Source organism: Podarcis raffonei, chromosome 11, assembly GCF_027172205.1.
Source record: "Podarcis raffonei isolate rPodRaf1 chromosome 11, rPodRaf1.pri, whole genome shotgun sequence".
NCBI lineage: Eukaryota > Metazoa > Chordata > Lepidosauria > Squamata > Lacertidae > Podarcis > Podarcis raffonei.
In genome coordinates, this window is record NC_070612.1 from 354,735 (window position 1) to 370,111 (window position 15,377).

At 55.0% G+C, this 15,377-nt stretch overlaps 2 protein-coding genes across 3 annotated transcripts in view; one reads left to right on the forward strand and one right to left on the reverse strand.

Annotated features, from left to right (window-relative positions):
• NPR2 (natriuretic peptide receptor 2) overlaps positions 1–3,336 on the forward strand; it is a 34,584-nt gene extending 31,248 nt beyond the window's left edge. Inside the window, exons 18-22 of the mRNA XM_053408935.1 lie at positions 1,408–1,476; positions 1,620–1,794; positions 1,981–2,079; positions 2,338–2,429; positions 2,709–3,336. Coding sequence (XP_053264910.1) covers positions 1,408–1,476; positions 1,620–1,794; positions 1,981–2,079; positions 2,338–2,429; positions 2,709–2,771 — 498 coding nt within the window. The 3' untranslated portion in view covers positions 2,772–3,336. The remainder of the gene's footprint in view (positions 1–1,407; positions 1,477–1,619; positions 1,795–1,980; positions 2,080–2,337; positions 2,430–2,708) is intronic.
• A 232-nt stretch (positions 3,337–3,568) lies between these two features.
• SPAG8 (sperm associated antigen 8) lies at positions 3,569–13,026 on the reverse strand. Of its 2 annotated transcripts, none has more exons than XM_053408956.1 (7): positions 12,936–13,026; positions 10,888–11,239; positions 9,096–9,270; positions 7,102–7,147; positions 4,167–4,287; positions 4,010–4,072; positions 3,569–3,718 (listed from the first exon to the last, which is right to left on the reverse strand). In XM_053408956.1, exons 2-7 carry the CDS (start codon positions 11,083–11,085, stop codon positions 3,596–3,598), a joined length of 726 nt encoding a protein of 241 aa, XP_053264931.1. In that variant the 5' UTR covers positions 11,086–11,239; positions 12,936–13,026; the 3' UTR covers positions 3,569–3,595. The 2 variants fall into 2 exon arrangements, with proteins under 2 accessions (XP_053264931.1, XP_053264930.1); XM_053408955.1 differs by lacking the exon at positions 12,936–13,026 and adding an exon at positions 12,289–12,397.
• Between the last annotated feature and the right edge of the window lie 2,351 nt (positions 13,027–15,377).

Below are 15,377 nucleotides of genomic sequence, written 5' to 3' on the forward strand. Positions count from 1 at the left end.
CCCAGAAAGCTGTGTGTGGACAAACGCCACAGGCTCCCTGAAAAGCGAGATGAGCGCTGCAACCCCAAAGTCACCTTTGACTGGACTCAACCATCCCAGGGGTCCTTTTCCTTTTACCTTTCATAGAATCATAGAATCATAGAATCATAGAGTTGGAAGAGACCACAAGGGCCATCGAGTCCAACCCCCTGCCAAGCAGGAAACACCATCAGAGCACTCCTGACATATGGTTGTCAAGCCTCTGCTTAAAGACCTCCAAAGAAGGAGACTCCACCACACTCCTTGGCAGCAAATTCCACTGTCCAACAGCTCTTACTGTCAGGAAGTTCTTCCTAATGTTTAGGTGGAATCTTCTTTCTTGTAGTTTGGATCCATTGCTCCGTGTCCGCTTCTCTGGAGCAGCAGAAAACAACCTTTCTCCCTCCTCTATGTGACATCCTTTTATATATTTGAACATGGCTATCATATCACCCCTTAACCTCCTCTTCTCCAGGCTAAACATGCCCAGCTCCCTTAGCCGTTCCTCATAAGGCATTGTTTCCAGGCCTTTGACCATTTTGGTTGCCCTCCTCTGGACACGTTCCAGTTTGTCAGTGTCCTTCTTGAACTGTGGTGCCCAGAACTGGACACAGTACTGCAGGTGAGGTCTGACCAGAGCAGAATACAGTGGCACTATTACTTCCCTTGATCTAGATGCTATACTCCTATTGATGCAGCCCAGAATTGCATTGGCTTTTTTAGCTGCCGCGTCACACTGTTGGCTCATGTCAAGTTTACAACACACATTGCCTCCCTTGGATCAGGTGTAAAGGGAAAATTGGATAAAGGTGTAAAGGTGGTGGACCCTCCTTCAAGAGAGTTTGGGGAGACACCTGCCAGGGATTCCTCAGCTGTGAGTCCTGGGACGTTAAGCTAGAGGACCTCTGGGGTCCCTTCCAGCCCTAAATTGATTTTTGAATTCTGAATTTATTGTTACTCATGTTTTATACTGTATTTTATGCTGTTTTTTGTTGCATCAATTAAGTGTTTTAAATTCGTTGTTAGCCGCCCTGAGCCCGGTTTTATGAACCGGGAAGGGCGGGGCATAAATAAAAAAAATATATTTTATTGTTATTTTATTTTATTATTATTTATTTATTTACTACTACTACAATTCTATGACTCTAAGCAAAGCACATTGGGGACTCTGTGGTGAAAATCCCCAGGTGGCCCTATAGCGATGTCTGTGTGTGTCCCCTGGTGCTTCCACTCAACCTCTTCTCTGTCTCCCCCTGAAAGCTCACCCCCCCCAGGCTCCCTTGGCAACTCTGCCCCTTCTGCCCCCCATCTCTTCATTCTCCCCCAAAGATCCTCCTCTGCCCCACTGCCTTGGCTCCCCCCAACTTACCTGAGTGTCTCCCTCGCCAGGTGGTGACCCTCCTCAACGACCTCTACACCTGCTTCGATGCCATCATTGATAACTTTGACGTCTACAAGGTGAGTGCAAAACATGCCTTTGGGTCCTGGCTGTTGAACCCAAAGCTGTCTGTCAGCCCCCAAACTAGAGCCAGGATTGGACCATATAGCTGTAGGGAAGAGGGCCCCCTCCCCACTTCTGGCCTGACAGGTTCACCCCACAGGTGGAGACGATTGGTGACGCCTACATGGTGGTGTCGGGGCTGCCGGTCCGGAACGGGAAGCTGCACGCCCACGAGATTGTCCGCATGGCGCTAGCTCTCCTCGAGGCCGTCAAGACCTTTCACATCCGGCACCGGCCCAACGAGCAGCTGCGCCTTCGCGTTGGCATCCACTCGGGTGAGTCCTGGCACAGCAGGGGCACCGGCAACAGGTCCTTCACTGGAGGATTTTGAGCAGAGGTTGGGGGGGCTGTCTGTCAGGGACGCTTGCCATTCCTGCATTGAAGAGGGTTGGTCTAGATGGCCCTCGGGGTCCCTTCGAACCCTACGATTCTAAGCTGCCGCCTCCCTTTGCCTCCTGCAGGGCCTGTGTGCGCAGGTGTGGTGGGCCTCAAGATGCCCCGCTACTGCCTCTTTGGGGACACCGTCAACACAGCGTCGCGCATGGAGTCCAGCGGCGAGGGTGAGCCCCCTCTCCCCACCCCACCCCCAACCTTGCTGAAGTTTCTGCTGCACAACATTGCAGAGGGTGTGGACTAGAGGACCTTTGGGAGCCCCTCTCAACTTCCGTTCTATGATTCCCCCACAACTGGTGTCCCTCCTCCCTCCCTCCAGCCCAATGTGGATGCTGGCTGCCCTATATCTGTCTCTTCTGGCCCCGTTTTGGGAAGGAGGGGGGTTCCACTGGCCCTGACCCCCCCCGACCCCTTGTGTCTTCCAGCCTTGAAGATCCACGTCTCCAGCACCACCAAGGAGAACCTGGACGAGTTTGGCTGCTTTGAGCTGGAGCTGAGGGGGGATGTGGAGATGAAGGTGGGGGTCTCTCTCCTCCCTGGTTGGGTGGGAGGGAGGGAGGGAGGGGAAGCCGTGTGGCAGCCCCCACCCCACCAGGCAGCCCCCGACCCTTCGCTCCTCCACCAGGGAGGAAAAGGTCGCCGTTCCTGATCCTCCTGCCCTGGACCTTTGGGAGAGTTGTGGCAAGACTGTGGAAGCCACGACCTCCTCGGCTTCTGCTGGGGGAGGGGTACAGGTGGGGTTTTTTGGGGGGGGAAACCTGTCCCAGGGCTGAGCCTCTTCTTCTCCCCACGGCAGGGGAAGGGCAAGCTGCGCACCTATTGGCTGCTGGGCGAGAAGAAGAAGAACGTGGTCATCTGATGTGGCTCCTCCCCCTCCTGTGACTCCTCCCACTTACGGGTACCGGGCAGCAGGCTCCTCCCACCGCCAAGAGCCACCGAAACCCCCCTTTGCCTTGGAGCAATAAGGCCCCCCCCCCAGCCATGAGAGACAGGCGGGCGGACGGAGAGAAGGAAGCACTTGGAGCCATATCGTCCCCCGGCCATGAGAGGAAAGAGAGAGAGAGAGGAAGATGGGGCAGGAGGGGCAGGATGAGAGCGCCCCCCCCCCGGGATGTGCCCAGGGCTGGGTCTTGCCACCTCCTCCATCCCTTGCCCCCGCCCAGACCAAGATGCGCCAGCAAGGAGGCCCCAGGAGCCCAGGGAGAGGCAGCGCACCTCTCGGAGCACGGATCATCCCAGGCCGCTTGTGCTCCCCACGCCCAGCCGGGGGGCTGGCTGGTTCCTGACCCCCCCCCCTTGCAGATGGGATCCTGCACCACAACTCAGCCGGCTGAGCCAACCCAGAGCGCCGCTGTTCCTCCCCCCTCCCTCCGGGTGTAAATATAGTGCAAAATATTTTGTCGAAATACAGACTTTTTAACCTGGGGCAGCCTTTGCGATTTGTCCGGGGCAGAGCAGGGGGCCGGTGGAGGTCGGAAGGTGCCTGGGGGGGGCAGCCCTCCCTGCTCTCCTTCTCCTGGCCCTGGGAGCCTGACTCCGCTGCCAGATCCAAAACGGAGAGAGAGACTTTGCCTGTCCAGGAGATCCTCAAATCCTGCCCCCCCCAGCCAGGGGGCTTCAAGGGGGGAAAAGACCCAAGCAGCAGCACCCCCAATCTGCCAATAGCTGCCCCACTTTATTTTCTTAGAGTTTGGGGTAGTTCTCTGGGCCATAGGGCAGCGGCTGGTCGAGGTATTCGGTGGTGGGGGTCGTGAACGTCGCACACTTCTTGAAGGGGGTGTCACCAGTCCGGATATTGGAGACGCCCTGCGGGGGGGGGGGAAACAGTGAGAAGGCAGCTGGGGGCCGGCAATCGCACCGTGGGTCACCCCCTCCCTCTGCCTGTCAGGGAGCCAGCATTGTCTTGTTTTTTGTGGGGGGGGGCAGCCTTGTCAAGTGAAAGCAACAGGTGCAAGGGGGGAGGAGAGAACCCAACTCCTGTTCCTCTTCCTTTTTCAGTGCCCTCCAGAGCCTCTTCAAAGTCAGGACCACGGGGGGGGGGGAGAATGTAGGGCATTTGGGGTGGGGGTGGGGTGTCGGGGAGGGGGGGCCACTCACCGGCACCTGTCGGCAGTGCTCCAACCAGAAGGTCTGCGGCTGCTCCAGGCGGTAGTCGTGGGGCTGGGGGGGGAGAGCAAGAGTCACATGGCAGCCCCCTTTTTGGGGGGTTGGGGGGCTGCCCCTGGGGGGGGGCGCTTTCCTGCCTCTCTCTCACCTTGGTGGGGGCAGGGGCCACCGACACGAAGCCCTCTTTGCGATAGTGGTCGTGCGTGGTGGAGATGGTATCCATGGGTCCACATGGGGGGCCGTCGTCCTCCTCCTCCTTCAGCTCCTTGCTGCAGAGAAAGGCAGAGGGGGCTGGGAAGCAGCTTCTTGGAATGGGGGGGGGGCAATGTCCAGTTCCCTGCCTCTGGGAGCCCCACTGAGGAGACCGCAGAGATTTCCCAGGAAGATCTGAGCTTGGGGTGCTGCGTCAACCCCAAAGGAGATGGAGCAAAATTCAGCAGAGAACTCCCTCTTCCCCCCAAACCTTCCTCCCTTCTCTGGCCCTATGGGATCTGGGGGAAGGGAGGACCCCCCCCCACGAGGTTCAGCATTGAGATCTGGGGCACGGGGGCTGGAGGCTGCACCCCAAGACCCTCCGCCTGCCTCTGAGGGAAGGGGTCTCCAATATCCTTTTGTTCAGGGGTCAGCAAACTTTTTCAGCAGGGGGCCGGTCCCCCATCCCTCCGACCTTGTGGGGGGCCGGACTATATTTTGAAAGAAAAGAAAAAAAGAACAAATTCCTCTGCCCCACAAATAACCTATTTTAAATAAAAGGGCACATTCTGCTCATGTAAAAAGACGCTGATTACCGGACCGTCCACGGGCCGGATTGAGAAGGCGATGGGGCTGGATCCGGCCCCCGGGCCTTAGTTTGCCTACCCATGCTTTTGTTATTCCCCACGCAGATTCCTGTCCTGCTTTCTTTCCGTCCTTGGCTGGAGCGACCAGAAAAGGGTCCAGGCCAGGAAGGGAGGCTTCTCACAGCCCTCCCACCAAACTGGTCTTTTCTTTAATTCTTCAAACACCTTCTTCAATTCGGGAAAAGTCTCCTCACGGCGCCTGACCTGTCACGCTGGCTGGGAGGGATCAGAAGGACCCCCTCGCCCAGCCCCCTGCAAGAGCTCCTTCGAAAGGGGCAGACTGGCATTCGGTGCCAGGCCCCTTCCATGCCACTCTCAAAGTGGGCAGCTTAACAGTCCGTGCCCCAGTCCCATTCCTCAGAGAGCCCCATTGCTGACATCTCTCCATTGTGCCCAGTCCCCACTTGCTTGCAGGGTCAGTCCACATCAAATCAACGCAAAAAACAAGGGTTTCACCACCCACCATCTCGGATTTTGATGAAACGTGGTTTACACCCTTCCCTTATGGTTGAAAGAAACCCCCTTAAGTCCCCCCCCTCTATCTCAAACGGTTTTAATTTTATAGCACTTCAAAGTTTCGTGAAATCTGTGTTTCTGTCCCTCTTGAGATCCTCCGCCTTGTGTGCATTTTATTTTTTTTCTCCATAACCAATGATCAGACATAAGAGACCCATAACTTTTATTCTTTGTTGAGAAAGTACATGTCTTTGCAATAATTTTCACCATCAAAAACTTTTGATTGCATTGTGCCCTAACGCTGAAAATTTAGGTTTTCTAAATCTAGTTTTTCCACCCAAAAAGCTACATTTATACACTTTTTAAGGCATTTATAAAATCTTTTGGGTGCTGGTGTATTTTTTCCTGAAATTCTCATCATGTTATTGATCTCTATGTAAAATTTCAAAAAGATCTGATCATTGGTTATGGAGAAAAAAAATAAAATGCACACAAGGCGGAGGATCTCAAGAGGGACAGAAACACAGATTACATTAAACTTTTAAGTGCTATAAAATTAAAACCGTTTGAGATAGAGGGGGGGAACTTGAGGAGGTTTCTTTCAACCACAAGGGAAGGGTGTACACCAAGTTTCATCAAAATCCAAGGCGGTGAGTGGCATGACTGAGTTGAACTGACGTGGAATGACCCCGCAATCTGCTCCCGGCAAGGGGGAACCGGGGCGGAGGAAGGGGGGTGCGGTGGGGGCGGGCTGCCCCAGATGTCTTCCTTGGGGGGGGGTGACATTTGGCACGCCTGCGACTCCCAAGCCTACCCCGAGCCATTGGGGGCAGGGGGGGAGCTGCACTGCTTCACCAGCAGCATTCCGCCCACTTCCTCCTTCGTTTTAACAGCTGGGAGAGGCCTGAGAGTCGCAGATGGGCACCTGAGCAGCTATCCCACGCCTGGGAGGGCACCCTCTGTGCCACGCCCCCCCCTCGGGAGCGCACCCGCCCTGGGCTGCATGGGCATATGCACCGCCACTGGGGGGCACCTGCCCACCTGCCCACCCTCTCATCTAGTAGAAAAAAGACAGTCACAGAACCGAGAAATTACACAAAACAAATGAAATACCATGAAAATCCCTGAAACGAGAAGTAATCGACTAGAAATATTATCTTATAGAATTAAATGATAGAATTATAGAATTAAATACGGAAAATCTAAAAGTTTAAGGGAAAAGTTAGAAAAACCTAAAACTGAACAAAGCCTTAACGGGATGCTGGCTACAAACCTCGTTTCACTGAACTATTCAGATTCTTCAGAAGGAAATAGAGAAATCATAAACCTTAAATGATTACAAACTCAGGAAACGAGGTTTGTAGCCGGCATCCCATCAAGGCTTTGTTCAATTCTAGGTTTTTCTAATTTTTTCCTTAAACTTTTAGATTTTTGTTATTTAGTTTAATTCTATAATATTTCTAGTCAATTACTTCTCGTTTCAGGGATTTTCACGGTATTTCATTTGTTTTGTGCAACACCCTCTCCTCCAGGGCTGCCTTGGGGCAGAGAAGCCCAAAGATGGACTGCCCCCTCGAGCGCCAAAGCAAGTCTTCCTGGTCTGGTGGAGCCTCTGCCACTTGGGAGACAGGCGATGGCACAGCGGGTGAGACCTGGGGGGCGGGGCAGCCTCTCTCACCTCGGAAAGCCCATTCCAGAGGCAGGAGGGGAGGCCCAGCTGGGGGAGGAGGGGACCACCCATGGCTCACCTGCTGCCCTGGTATTTTGGACTTTCTGCCCGCTGCTCACCTGTGCTTCTGGTACAGGAGCCACTCCAACATGGCCTCACGCTGCCCTGCGGGAGGAGGACAAAGAAGGAGGTCAGATCTCAGAAGGCAGGACGGGGCCTCAAGTGGGTGGGGAGAGGGGGGAGCAGAATGTCCTCCTCTGCCTGCACCCCCCCCCCACATGCCAGTCTCCTTCGCCTCCCTGGGCAGCAGTGACGTTTTCAAGCTACAAGCCATGGGAGGGCTCTTCCCCCCCCTCTCTCGGGGCTTATATTTTGGTCTAACACCAGAACTCCTGGGTGTCCAACAAACCTAAATGTTGGAAGATTCAGTACAGATAAAGGAAGTCCTTCGTGCAGCACCGTTAAACTATGGAACTCCCTTCCACATGAGGCAGTGAGGCTTGGATGGTTTGAAAAGGCGACGTGACACATTCATAGAGGGCAAGAGGGATATTGGGGGCTCAAAGCCATAATGGCTCAGCTCTGGCAGCAAGGCTTCTGAATCCCAGTTGCTGGAACCCACGGGAGGGGAGAGGGCTTGTGTTCAAATCCTGACTGATGGTTTCCCCCCTGCATCTGGTGGGCCACTGTCAGAACAGGAGGCTGGACTAGATGGGTCTGATCCACTAGCAGTGGTGAAATCCCCAGCAGGCTACAGAAATGTTGCACAGAAAGGCTGCCCAGTGGGCTTGGGCTGCAGGGGGTGGCTGTGAGGGGCAGTGGGGAGAAGCTCCCCAGGAAAGGGGGACCCAGGCGAGAGGTCAAGGACGGCTTCACTCTTTCCTCTTTATATGCGACAAAGCAGCTCAGGGTGCGAATACAAAGGTGATCTACCCAGGTAAGCTCAGGTTACAGCTCTCCAGGCCTCACAAAGATCCAGTTGCAGCGTGAAGCTCCAACATCATCACTCTGAGATGGGCAGGTTGAGGGGAGGAAGAGCCCATTGCAGCACCCATGGCGATTGCTTGGAGCCTGTGGGAGCAGAGCTGGCCTGCCTACAGCGGGTGACTCTTGAGAAGCCTGGTTTAGACTGGGGTGGGGGAAGCAGTTTCTGGGGGGTGGGGGCACAGGCTGCTAAGAGCTTTGCCTGTGTGGCAGCTGGAGACGTCCAAGAGGCCAATGCCCCCCCAGAGCAGCTGGGCAGGCTCCCCCGCCTCCAGGAAGCCCCATGGAAAGGGTCCCCAGCCTGTGGCCCCTCACACTCTGGACCCCCAGAGACTGGAGGGAGGAGGTGGAGCTGCTGCCACCCCCCAGCTCTGCGAGGGCTCAGGGCAGCAAACAGGAATGAAATGGGCTTAATCGAAACACGGAAGAAGACTCAAAGCCAAATGAAAAGGAGGAGCTAAAGGTAAAACTTCGCCATTCCCGTGCTTTTCAAGGCAGCCCTGGGAGGGTCCCCAGAGGGGCTGCCCCATGGAAGAGGGAGCAAGCTGGCTTTCTGCCGCTCCCAAGCAGCCAAAGCAGCAGATTCAAGTTCCAAGAGACGAGATTCCCAGTGAACAGCAGGAAGGACTTTCTGATGGCAAGAGCGGTTTGGCAGCAGAACAGTCTCCCCTGGACGGTGGTGGCCTCTCCCTCCTTGGGGGCTTTTAAGCAGAGCTGGGGGGGGCCCTCTGTCATGGATGCTGCGGCCAAGATTCCCGCATTGCAGGGGGTGGACTAGAGGACCCTTGGGGTCCCTTCTGATTCTACAATTCTATGCTTCGAAGGCATTTAAGGCCAAGGAGGAGCCCCTGTTTTGAGGAAGGGGCTTTGACCCACAGAGACCACCCACCCGCCTCGTGTTGCCATTTCTGCAGGAGGGCCGAGTGGTCAGAGCCCTCCAGGTCAGGGACAGAGCCGGAGGCAGGTGTGCTTTGGGCGGGTCTGGACCCAAGAACAAAACGTGTCTGTCTGCTTAACGAGGAGAAACCGGAAAGCAAACAATAAACACTTTTGTGGCAAAGTTTTTTCCTTGGCTGTCTGGAAAGGCCGCTCTTGGCTCTGCCCCCCCCCTCCCTCCCCAGATCCTCACCTCTTATGGGGAGCCCCGTCCTCCAGGGCCTGCGGTAGGCGTCCTTCATGGTGGTGGTGCTGCTCAGGCCAGCCAGAAACTGCTGGGTGAGCAGCCCCCGGTGCCCGTGCCGGTAGAAGGAGGCCTCTGTGCCCCACTCGGGACAGGGCACGCGGTCCAGCTCGTTGGTGGCTCTCTGGAAGAGGGCAGAGAGGGTGGCTGCAGGTTAGCCAGAGAACCCTTTGGGCAGGGCAGGGCAGGGGGCTGCCAGCTGTTCCCTCCCCCTGGGGTCTCCTGGCACACTCAGGGCACTCCTCCCTTTAGGCAGCGAGGGGCAGCAGATTTAGCCCAGCCCCCCCACAGCCCTTGCCCGATCCCTAGAGAGTCCTTCCCCAGTCAGCAGGGGAGAGGGCCTTTCATTTCTGTTTTATTTATTAAATGTATATACTGCTGTTCCTCCGAAGATCTCAGGGCGGTTCACAAGATTAAAATACAGGCTGAAAGAACAAAATAAGTAGGACAAAATCAAACCAAAACAATACAATAACCCCCCCAACACATTTTAAAGGTGTAGAATGTTAATCAGCCATAAGGAAAGCTGAACCAGGCATGTCTTTAGTCAGGGAAATATAGTCCAGTTGCCCAGAATGGCAACCATGACCAAGCCAGCCCATGCAGGACAATTGAGGCACAAGGTTTTGGGGGGACAGTTAGCTGAAGGGAGTTTTGTGGTGCTGGGGGCAGGGGTCTCTCTCTTCACTCTCTCTGGAGATCTGATCTAGAGTGGTGCATGCTCTAGTTATCTCCCGCTTGGGCTCCTGCAATGCGCTCTATGTGGGGCTACCTTTGAAGGTGACCCGGAAACTGCAATTAATCCAGAATGCGGCAGCTAGACTGGTGACTGGGAGTGGCTGCCAAGACCATATAACACCGGTCCTAAAAGACCTACATTGGGTCCCAGTACGTTTCCGAGCACAATTCAAGGTGTTGGTGCTGACCTTGAAAGCCCTAAATGGCCTCAGCCCAGTATACCTGAAGGAGCATCTCCACCCCCATCGTTCTGCCTGGACACTGAGGTCCAGCGCCGAGGGCCTTCTGGCGGTTCCCTCGCTGCGAGAAGCCAAAGGACAGGGAACCAGGCAGAGGGCCTTCTCGGTAGTGGCGCCCGCCCTGTGGAACGTCCTCCCACCAGATGCCAAAGAGATAAACAACTATCTGACTTTTAGACGACATCTGAAGGCAGCCCTGTTTAGGGAAGTTTTTAATGTTTGATGTTTTATCGTGATTTTAATATTCTGTTGGGAGACGCCCAGAGTGGCTGGGGAAACCCAGCCAGATGGGCGGGGTATAAATTATTGTTATTGTTATTGTTAATGTTTGGTGCAGCTGAGGATTTGCTGCTGGGTCTCTGCCTCCATAGATCATCTACTTCCGACTAAACATTGGGAAGAACTTTCTTTTCTATTTTTATTATTTTTTTATTAAAGTTTTTTGGGAAGAACTTTCTGACCGTAAGAGCTGCTTGGCAATGGAAAGGCCTCCCTTGGAATCTGGTGGACTCTCCTTCTCCTTTTAAAACAGAGGTTGAGCAGCCACCAGTCCAGGGTTCCTTAGTTGTGATTCCCAAACTGCAGGGGCTTGAACTAGATGGCCGTCAGGCGCCCAACGCCCAGGCATAGGGGCTGCTGCTGCTGCTGCTGTGGGACTGTCTCTTCACTTGGGAAATGCAGGGGGAGAAGGGAATTCCCTGGTGACACCCCCCCTTGCCACGCCCTCCTGCCAGCCCAGGGGTGTGGAGCCCAGGCAACCTTACCTCCTCCTGCCAGTTGTAGATCAGGCACTTTCCCCGAATGGGGAGCTCCCTCATGGGCTCCAGGGGGACGACGGGGATGGCCTCCTGTTCCGTGGCTGGCAGCTCCCCAAGAGTGGGTCCCGGGACCCCGTGGCAGGGAGGCAGCTCCACCGAGTAGGCTGGGGTGCGGACCACCACTGGGGGATCTTCAGGCAGCATCTCCTTGGGGCCGTACACCACCGCCGCCTCCTGCCCCTCCTCTCCCGGGCACAGAGGGGGCTCCGCCACGCAGCAGGGGGCTTCGGGGCCAGGGAGTGCCGCTGCCTCTCCATCGCTGGCCGCAGGTGGGCCTTGAAGGGCGGGAGCCAGGGACCTGCACAGGTTCAGGAAGAGGAAAAGCCAGTCAGACTCGGCTCTGCTCCAGGCAGAAAAATGAATAGCACAGACCCTTCCCTCCAAGAAAGAAAATGGGAAGCAGGGTTTATTTTTACAATTTGCATCTTGCCCTTCATCAGTAAGACAGCCTGTGCTATGGGGCGGGGGGGGGGGGGGGGAGTAGCCAGGTTTTGTTGCCCCAGTGAAGCCTCCAGGGGGCGGAATTGAGGCCCCCAGGCTGGGTGTGTGTGTACACAAACATTCATGAGGTATGTGTGCCAAACTGGGTCTTTGACCCAAGTAAAATAAAGCCTAGTTTTGCCCCTGCATAACACAGAACACCAAGCCAAAGTCACACAGCAATAAATGAAATTAAAGCCAGGCTTCGCCTCATAATTTCATGGGGGAGGGGCTATTCCTGTCGCAACTTACAGAGTTCCATCTTTAACTGAAGGTCAGGGAAAACATGGGGCTGATATTTATTTATTAAATCTGTAGATCTCAGGACCTTTAGTTGTAGATCTCAGGACGGTTCACAACATAGGATGGCTCCAACTGCAGAGCTTTAGGAAGGGGATTCCATGCCCAGGGCAGGAGCCACCCCTAAGAAGGCCTGTCTCTGCAGCCTCTCAGCCGAATGAATCTTAAAGGGGGGCACCCAAGCGAAACCTCCCAATTCCCACCTCAACATGGGCAGGTTCCTTTGGTGTGGGCAGTCCTTGTAATAATGGGCTCCCAAACAGTTTAAGGCAGGCCTGGAGCCAAATGTGGCCTTCCCTGGCCCTCTGCCTGGCTCTTGGCATTCCCAGCAGGCCATGCCACCCCTGCTCTGTGCCCTTCTCAGGGGCTTTTGCCTGGCTAGAGTTTGCTGTGAGGATGCCCCTTGCTGGCCTGGGTGGCGCCCACTTTTGATTTTGCCCACCCACCAGCATGCGGCCCCCATTTACACGTGCAGAAAGACACGTGTTTGGCGTATCCTCGCCTTCTCCCCCGCCCCGCGCGGCGGCCCCTCCTTCTGCGCCTCCGTCTCTTTCTTCCATTCCTCACCCGCCCTCCGGCTCCATCCCTCCAACCGTCGCCGCTCGGGGTGGTGGACCGGAGACGTCGTCGCGGAGACGCCAAACACGGACTGGGGGCCCAGCTGGCCGCTACCATGGCGACGGCGACGCAGCGCGCCCATTGGCCAACCGGCGACGGCAGGAAAGGCTCTCATTGGCGCGCGCCGAGGGCCGCTGCCCCGCCCCTGCCCCGCCCCTCTCGCCCGCGCCAGGCTCCGCGACGGCCGGTCTCTGCCCCGACGGGCGTCCAGTGGGGAGCCGGCGAAGGCCTGCAGCCCTGCTGCCCTTGCCCGGCCGAAGAGGCTGCGCCTTGCGGGGGCCAAAGCGGGCCTGGAAAAGACGCAGGCGGCTCGCCCGCTCCCTCGGGGCCAGGGCAGGGGATCAGTGCCGGATTTACGTATAAGCTACACAAGCTATAGCTTAGGGTCCCACCAGAAAATGTAAAGAAAAAAACCTGGATGTACATTTCCAAAATATAAGATAAAAAAAACAAAAACCTACATACAGGAACAGTGTCTTGTGTTGTGTAGGCTCCTATTAGGTCCATCAATTGCCATATAGCATCTATTCAACACACAAAACAGTGACAATTTGTTGTTGACGAAGGACAGCTGGACATAGAAAGGGCCCCATTACCTTCAGGAGCTGAGGGCCTCATCAAACCCCAATCCGGCCCTGCAGAGGATCGTGGGGGCCGAAGAGACGCCTTCGGGTCCTGGGAACGAGTCCTGGGTACGCGGGTCGTGCGCCCCCTCGACGGCGCGTACGGTGGAGCCGAGCGTGCCCCAGGCCATGGGCAGAGAGTTTGCGAATGGCCACATCTGGCCCCCGGGCTGGGCCGGAGAGGCTCCTCCTTTCCAGGCCCCTCCCCAGTCGCCGCCCCCCCCCCCGGATCGAGCGGGAAGGCCCCGCCTGCCTCCCCCGAGCCTCTCCCGAAAGGGGCTGTCGGGCCGCGGGGCGCATCTGCCGAGCAGCTGCGGCGAAGACGACGAGGAGGAGGCGGGCGCGGGGAGTTTGCCAAGCTGTCGGGCCCGAGGGTTGCGTGCCGCCGCCAAGCTCCTTGGCCCGCGAAGGCTGCCCTCGCCTGCAGCTGTAGGTCGCCACTCTGCACGTGCTCCGAAGCGAGGGGCTGATCCTGAGGCGGTTGCGCAGCTCTCCTCCAGCTCCCTCCCAGCTCGACTGCAGCCGCTGCTCCTGTTATTCATTACGGAGTTCGTTCTCCCTCCTCTGGCTCTTCTCAGAGGGCCAATTATGTCCCTCTCATGCGGAGCCCCCAGTATCCTGGTGCTTCCTTTAGTCTTCTTTGGCCATCACTCATAACTGAGTAAGATTGTCCTCCACGAACACGGTCTTAACGTTGAGTCTCTAAGTGACTGGTTTAGTCCTTTAGTGGTGTCGCCTCTTCGTGACCCCCTGGACCAGAGCACGCCAGGCCCTCCTGTCTTCCACTGCCTCCCCGCAGTTTGGTCAAACTCATGCTAGTAGCTTCAAGAACACTGTCCAACCATCTCGTCCTCTGTCGTCCCCTTCTCTTTGTGCCCGCCATCTTTCCCAACATCAGGGTCTTTTCCAGGGAGTCTTCTCATGAGGTGGCCAAAGTATTGGAGCCTCAGCTTCAGGATCTGTCCTTCCAGTGAGCACTCAGGGCTGATTTCCTTAAGAATGGATAGGTTTGATCTTCTTGCAGTCCATGGGACTCTCCAGAGTCTCCTCCAGCACCATAATTCAAAAGCATCAATTCTTCGGCGATCAGCCTTCTTGATGGTCCAGCTCTCACTTCCATACATCACTACTGGGAAAACCATGGCTTGAACTATACGGACCTTTGTTGGCAAGGTGATGTCTCTGCTTTTTAAGATGCTGTCTAGGTTTGTCATTGCTTTTCTCCCAAGAAGCAGGCGTCTACAGCCACCGTAAGTGACCGTGGAGGCCATTTCTGGATCCACACGTCCTTCCACAGTGGGGACAGAGGTTTCCAGGTGGGAGTTGATCAAGGTGAGGGTTTGCCAAGCATTCCTTCCTCTTAGCATGTTTCTCCCTTGCGCCTGAGTTTGAGTGTTTTCAAAGTCCATGACGCCTTTGGTAAAGGCTGTTCTCCAGTTGGAGAACTCACAGGCCAGTGTTTCCCAGTTATCAGTGCTTATAACACATTTTTAAGATTTGCCTTGAGAGTGTCTTTAAACCTCTTTTGTTGTCCACCAGTATTTCGCCTTCCATTCTTAAGTTGGGAACAGAGTAGTTGCTTTGGAAGACGACAAACAACGTGACCAGTCCAACGAAGTTGTTCGCCTATCTTCCCAAGTGATGTGTATAATTTTTTTGAGACATCGTTGAGGGAATCTTTCGAGGAGTTGAAGATGGCGTTTATAGGTGGTCCATGTTTCACAAGCAGACAGTAAGGTTGGTAGTACAATAGCTTTGTAAACGAATCTGCACTCGCAGAGCTCAGGCGATGCTGGATTTTGGCATCAATGTCGGCCCTTGTGGAAAGATAACTGCCCAGGTAGGAGAAGTGATTGACACTTTCCAACATTACACCATTCCAGAGCTTCAGGCCAGTATGTTTCTTCCCCATGACCTTCTGCGTGCAGCGAGGATGCTCTCCTCAGTTTACTAGCTGAGTGCAGGTCAGGCCAGGCATAACCTAGAGCCCCCCCCCCAATGGCTGAGACACTTCCTTCTGGATCCCATCTTCCCCCTAAGCCCTTCCAGGCCAGGCAGGAGTGGGGCATTCCCGGCCCTCCCCACCACCACCATATTATATTTTTTACTTTCAATCACACAAAGCAGTTCACAATTTGTGTTATGCTTATTATTCTTTTTTTAATTAGGACACCCACAGCCCACCCTCTCTATGACAAAATCAAACTCAAGGCAACTTACAAACAGAAATACAAATCACAACAGAAAAGGTGCCAGACCTGATTTAAAAATCACCAAGTGAAAACAGCAGCATAAAACATCACCGTGTACTGCTCTATGTTATTAACGTTTCCCTTAAAAAACAACAACCTAGTTTGTACTAACTAATGCCTGAAATAGAGAGCAATTTTATGTAATATATATTATATATTATAC

Excerpts from the sequence above, each read along its gene's own strand:
- SPAG8 (XM_053408955.1), bottom strand. Across the intron at positions 9,271-10,887 it reads TCTACAACTGGCAGGAGGAG|AGAGCCACCAACGAGCTGGA; the intron begins GTAAGGTTGCCT and ends GCCCTCTTCCAG. Across the intron at positions 3,719-4,009 it reads AGCACTGCCGACAGGTGCCG|GGCGTCTCCAATATCCGGAC; the intron begins GTGAGTGGCCCC and ends CCCCCCCCGCAG.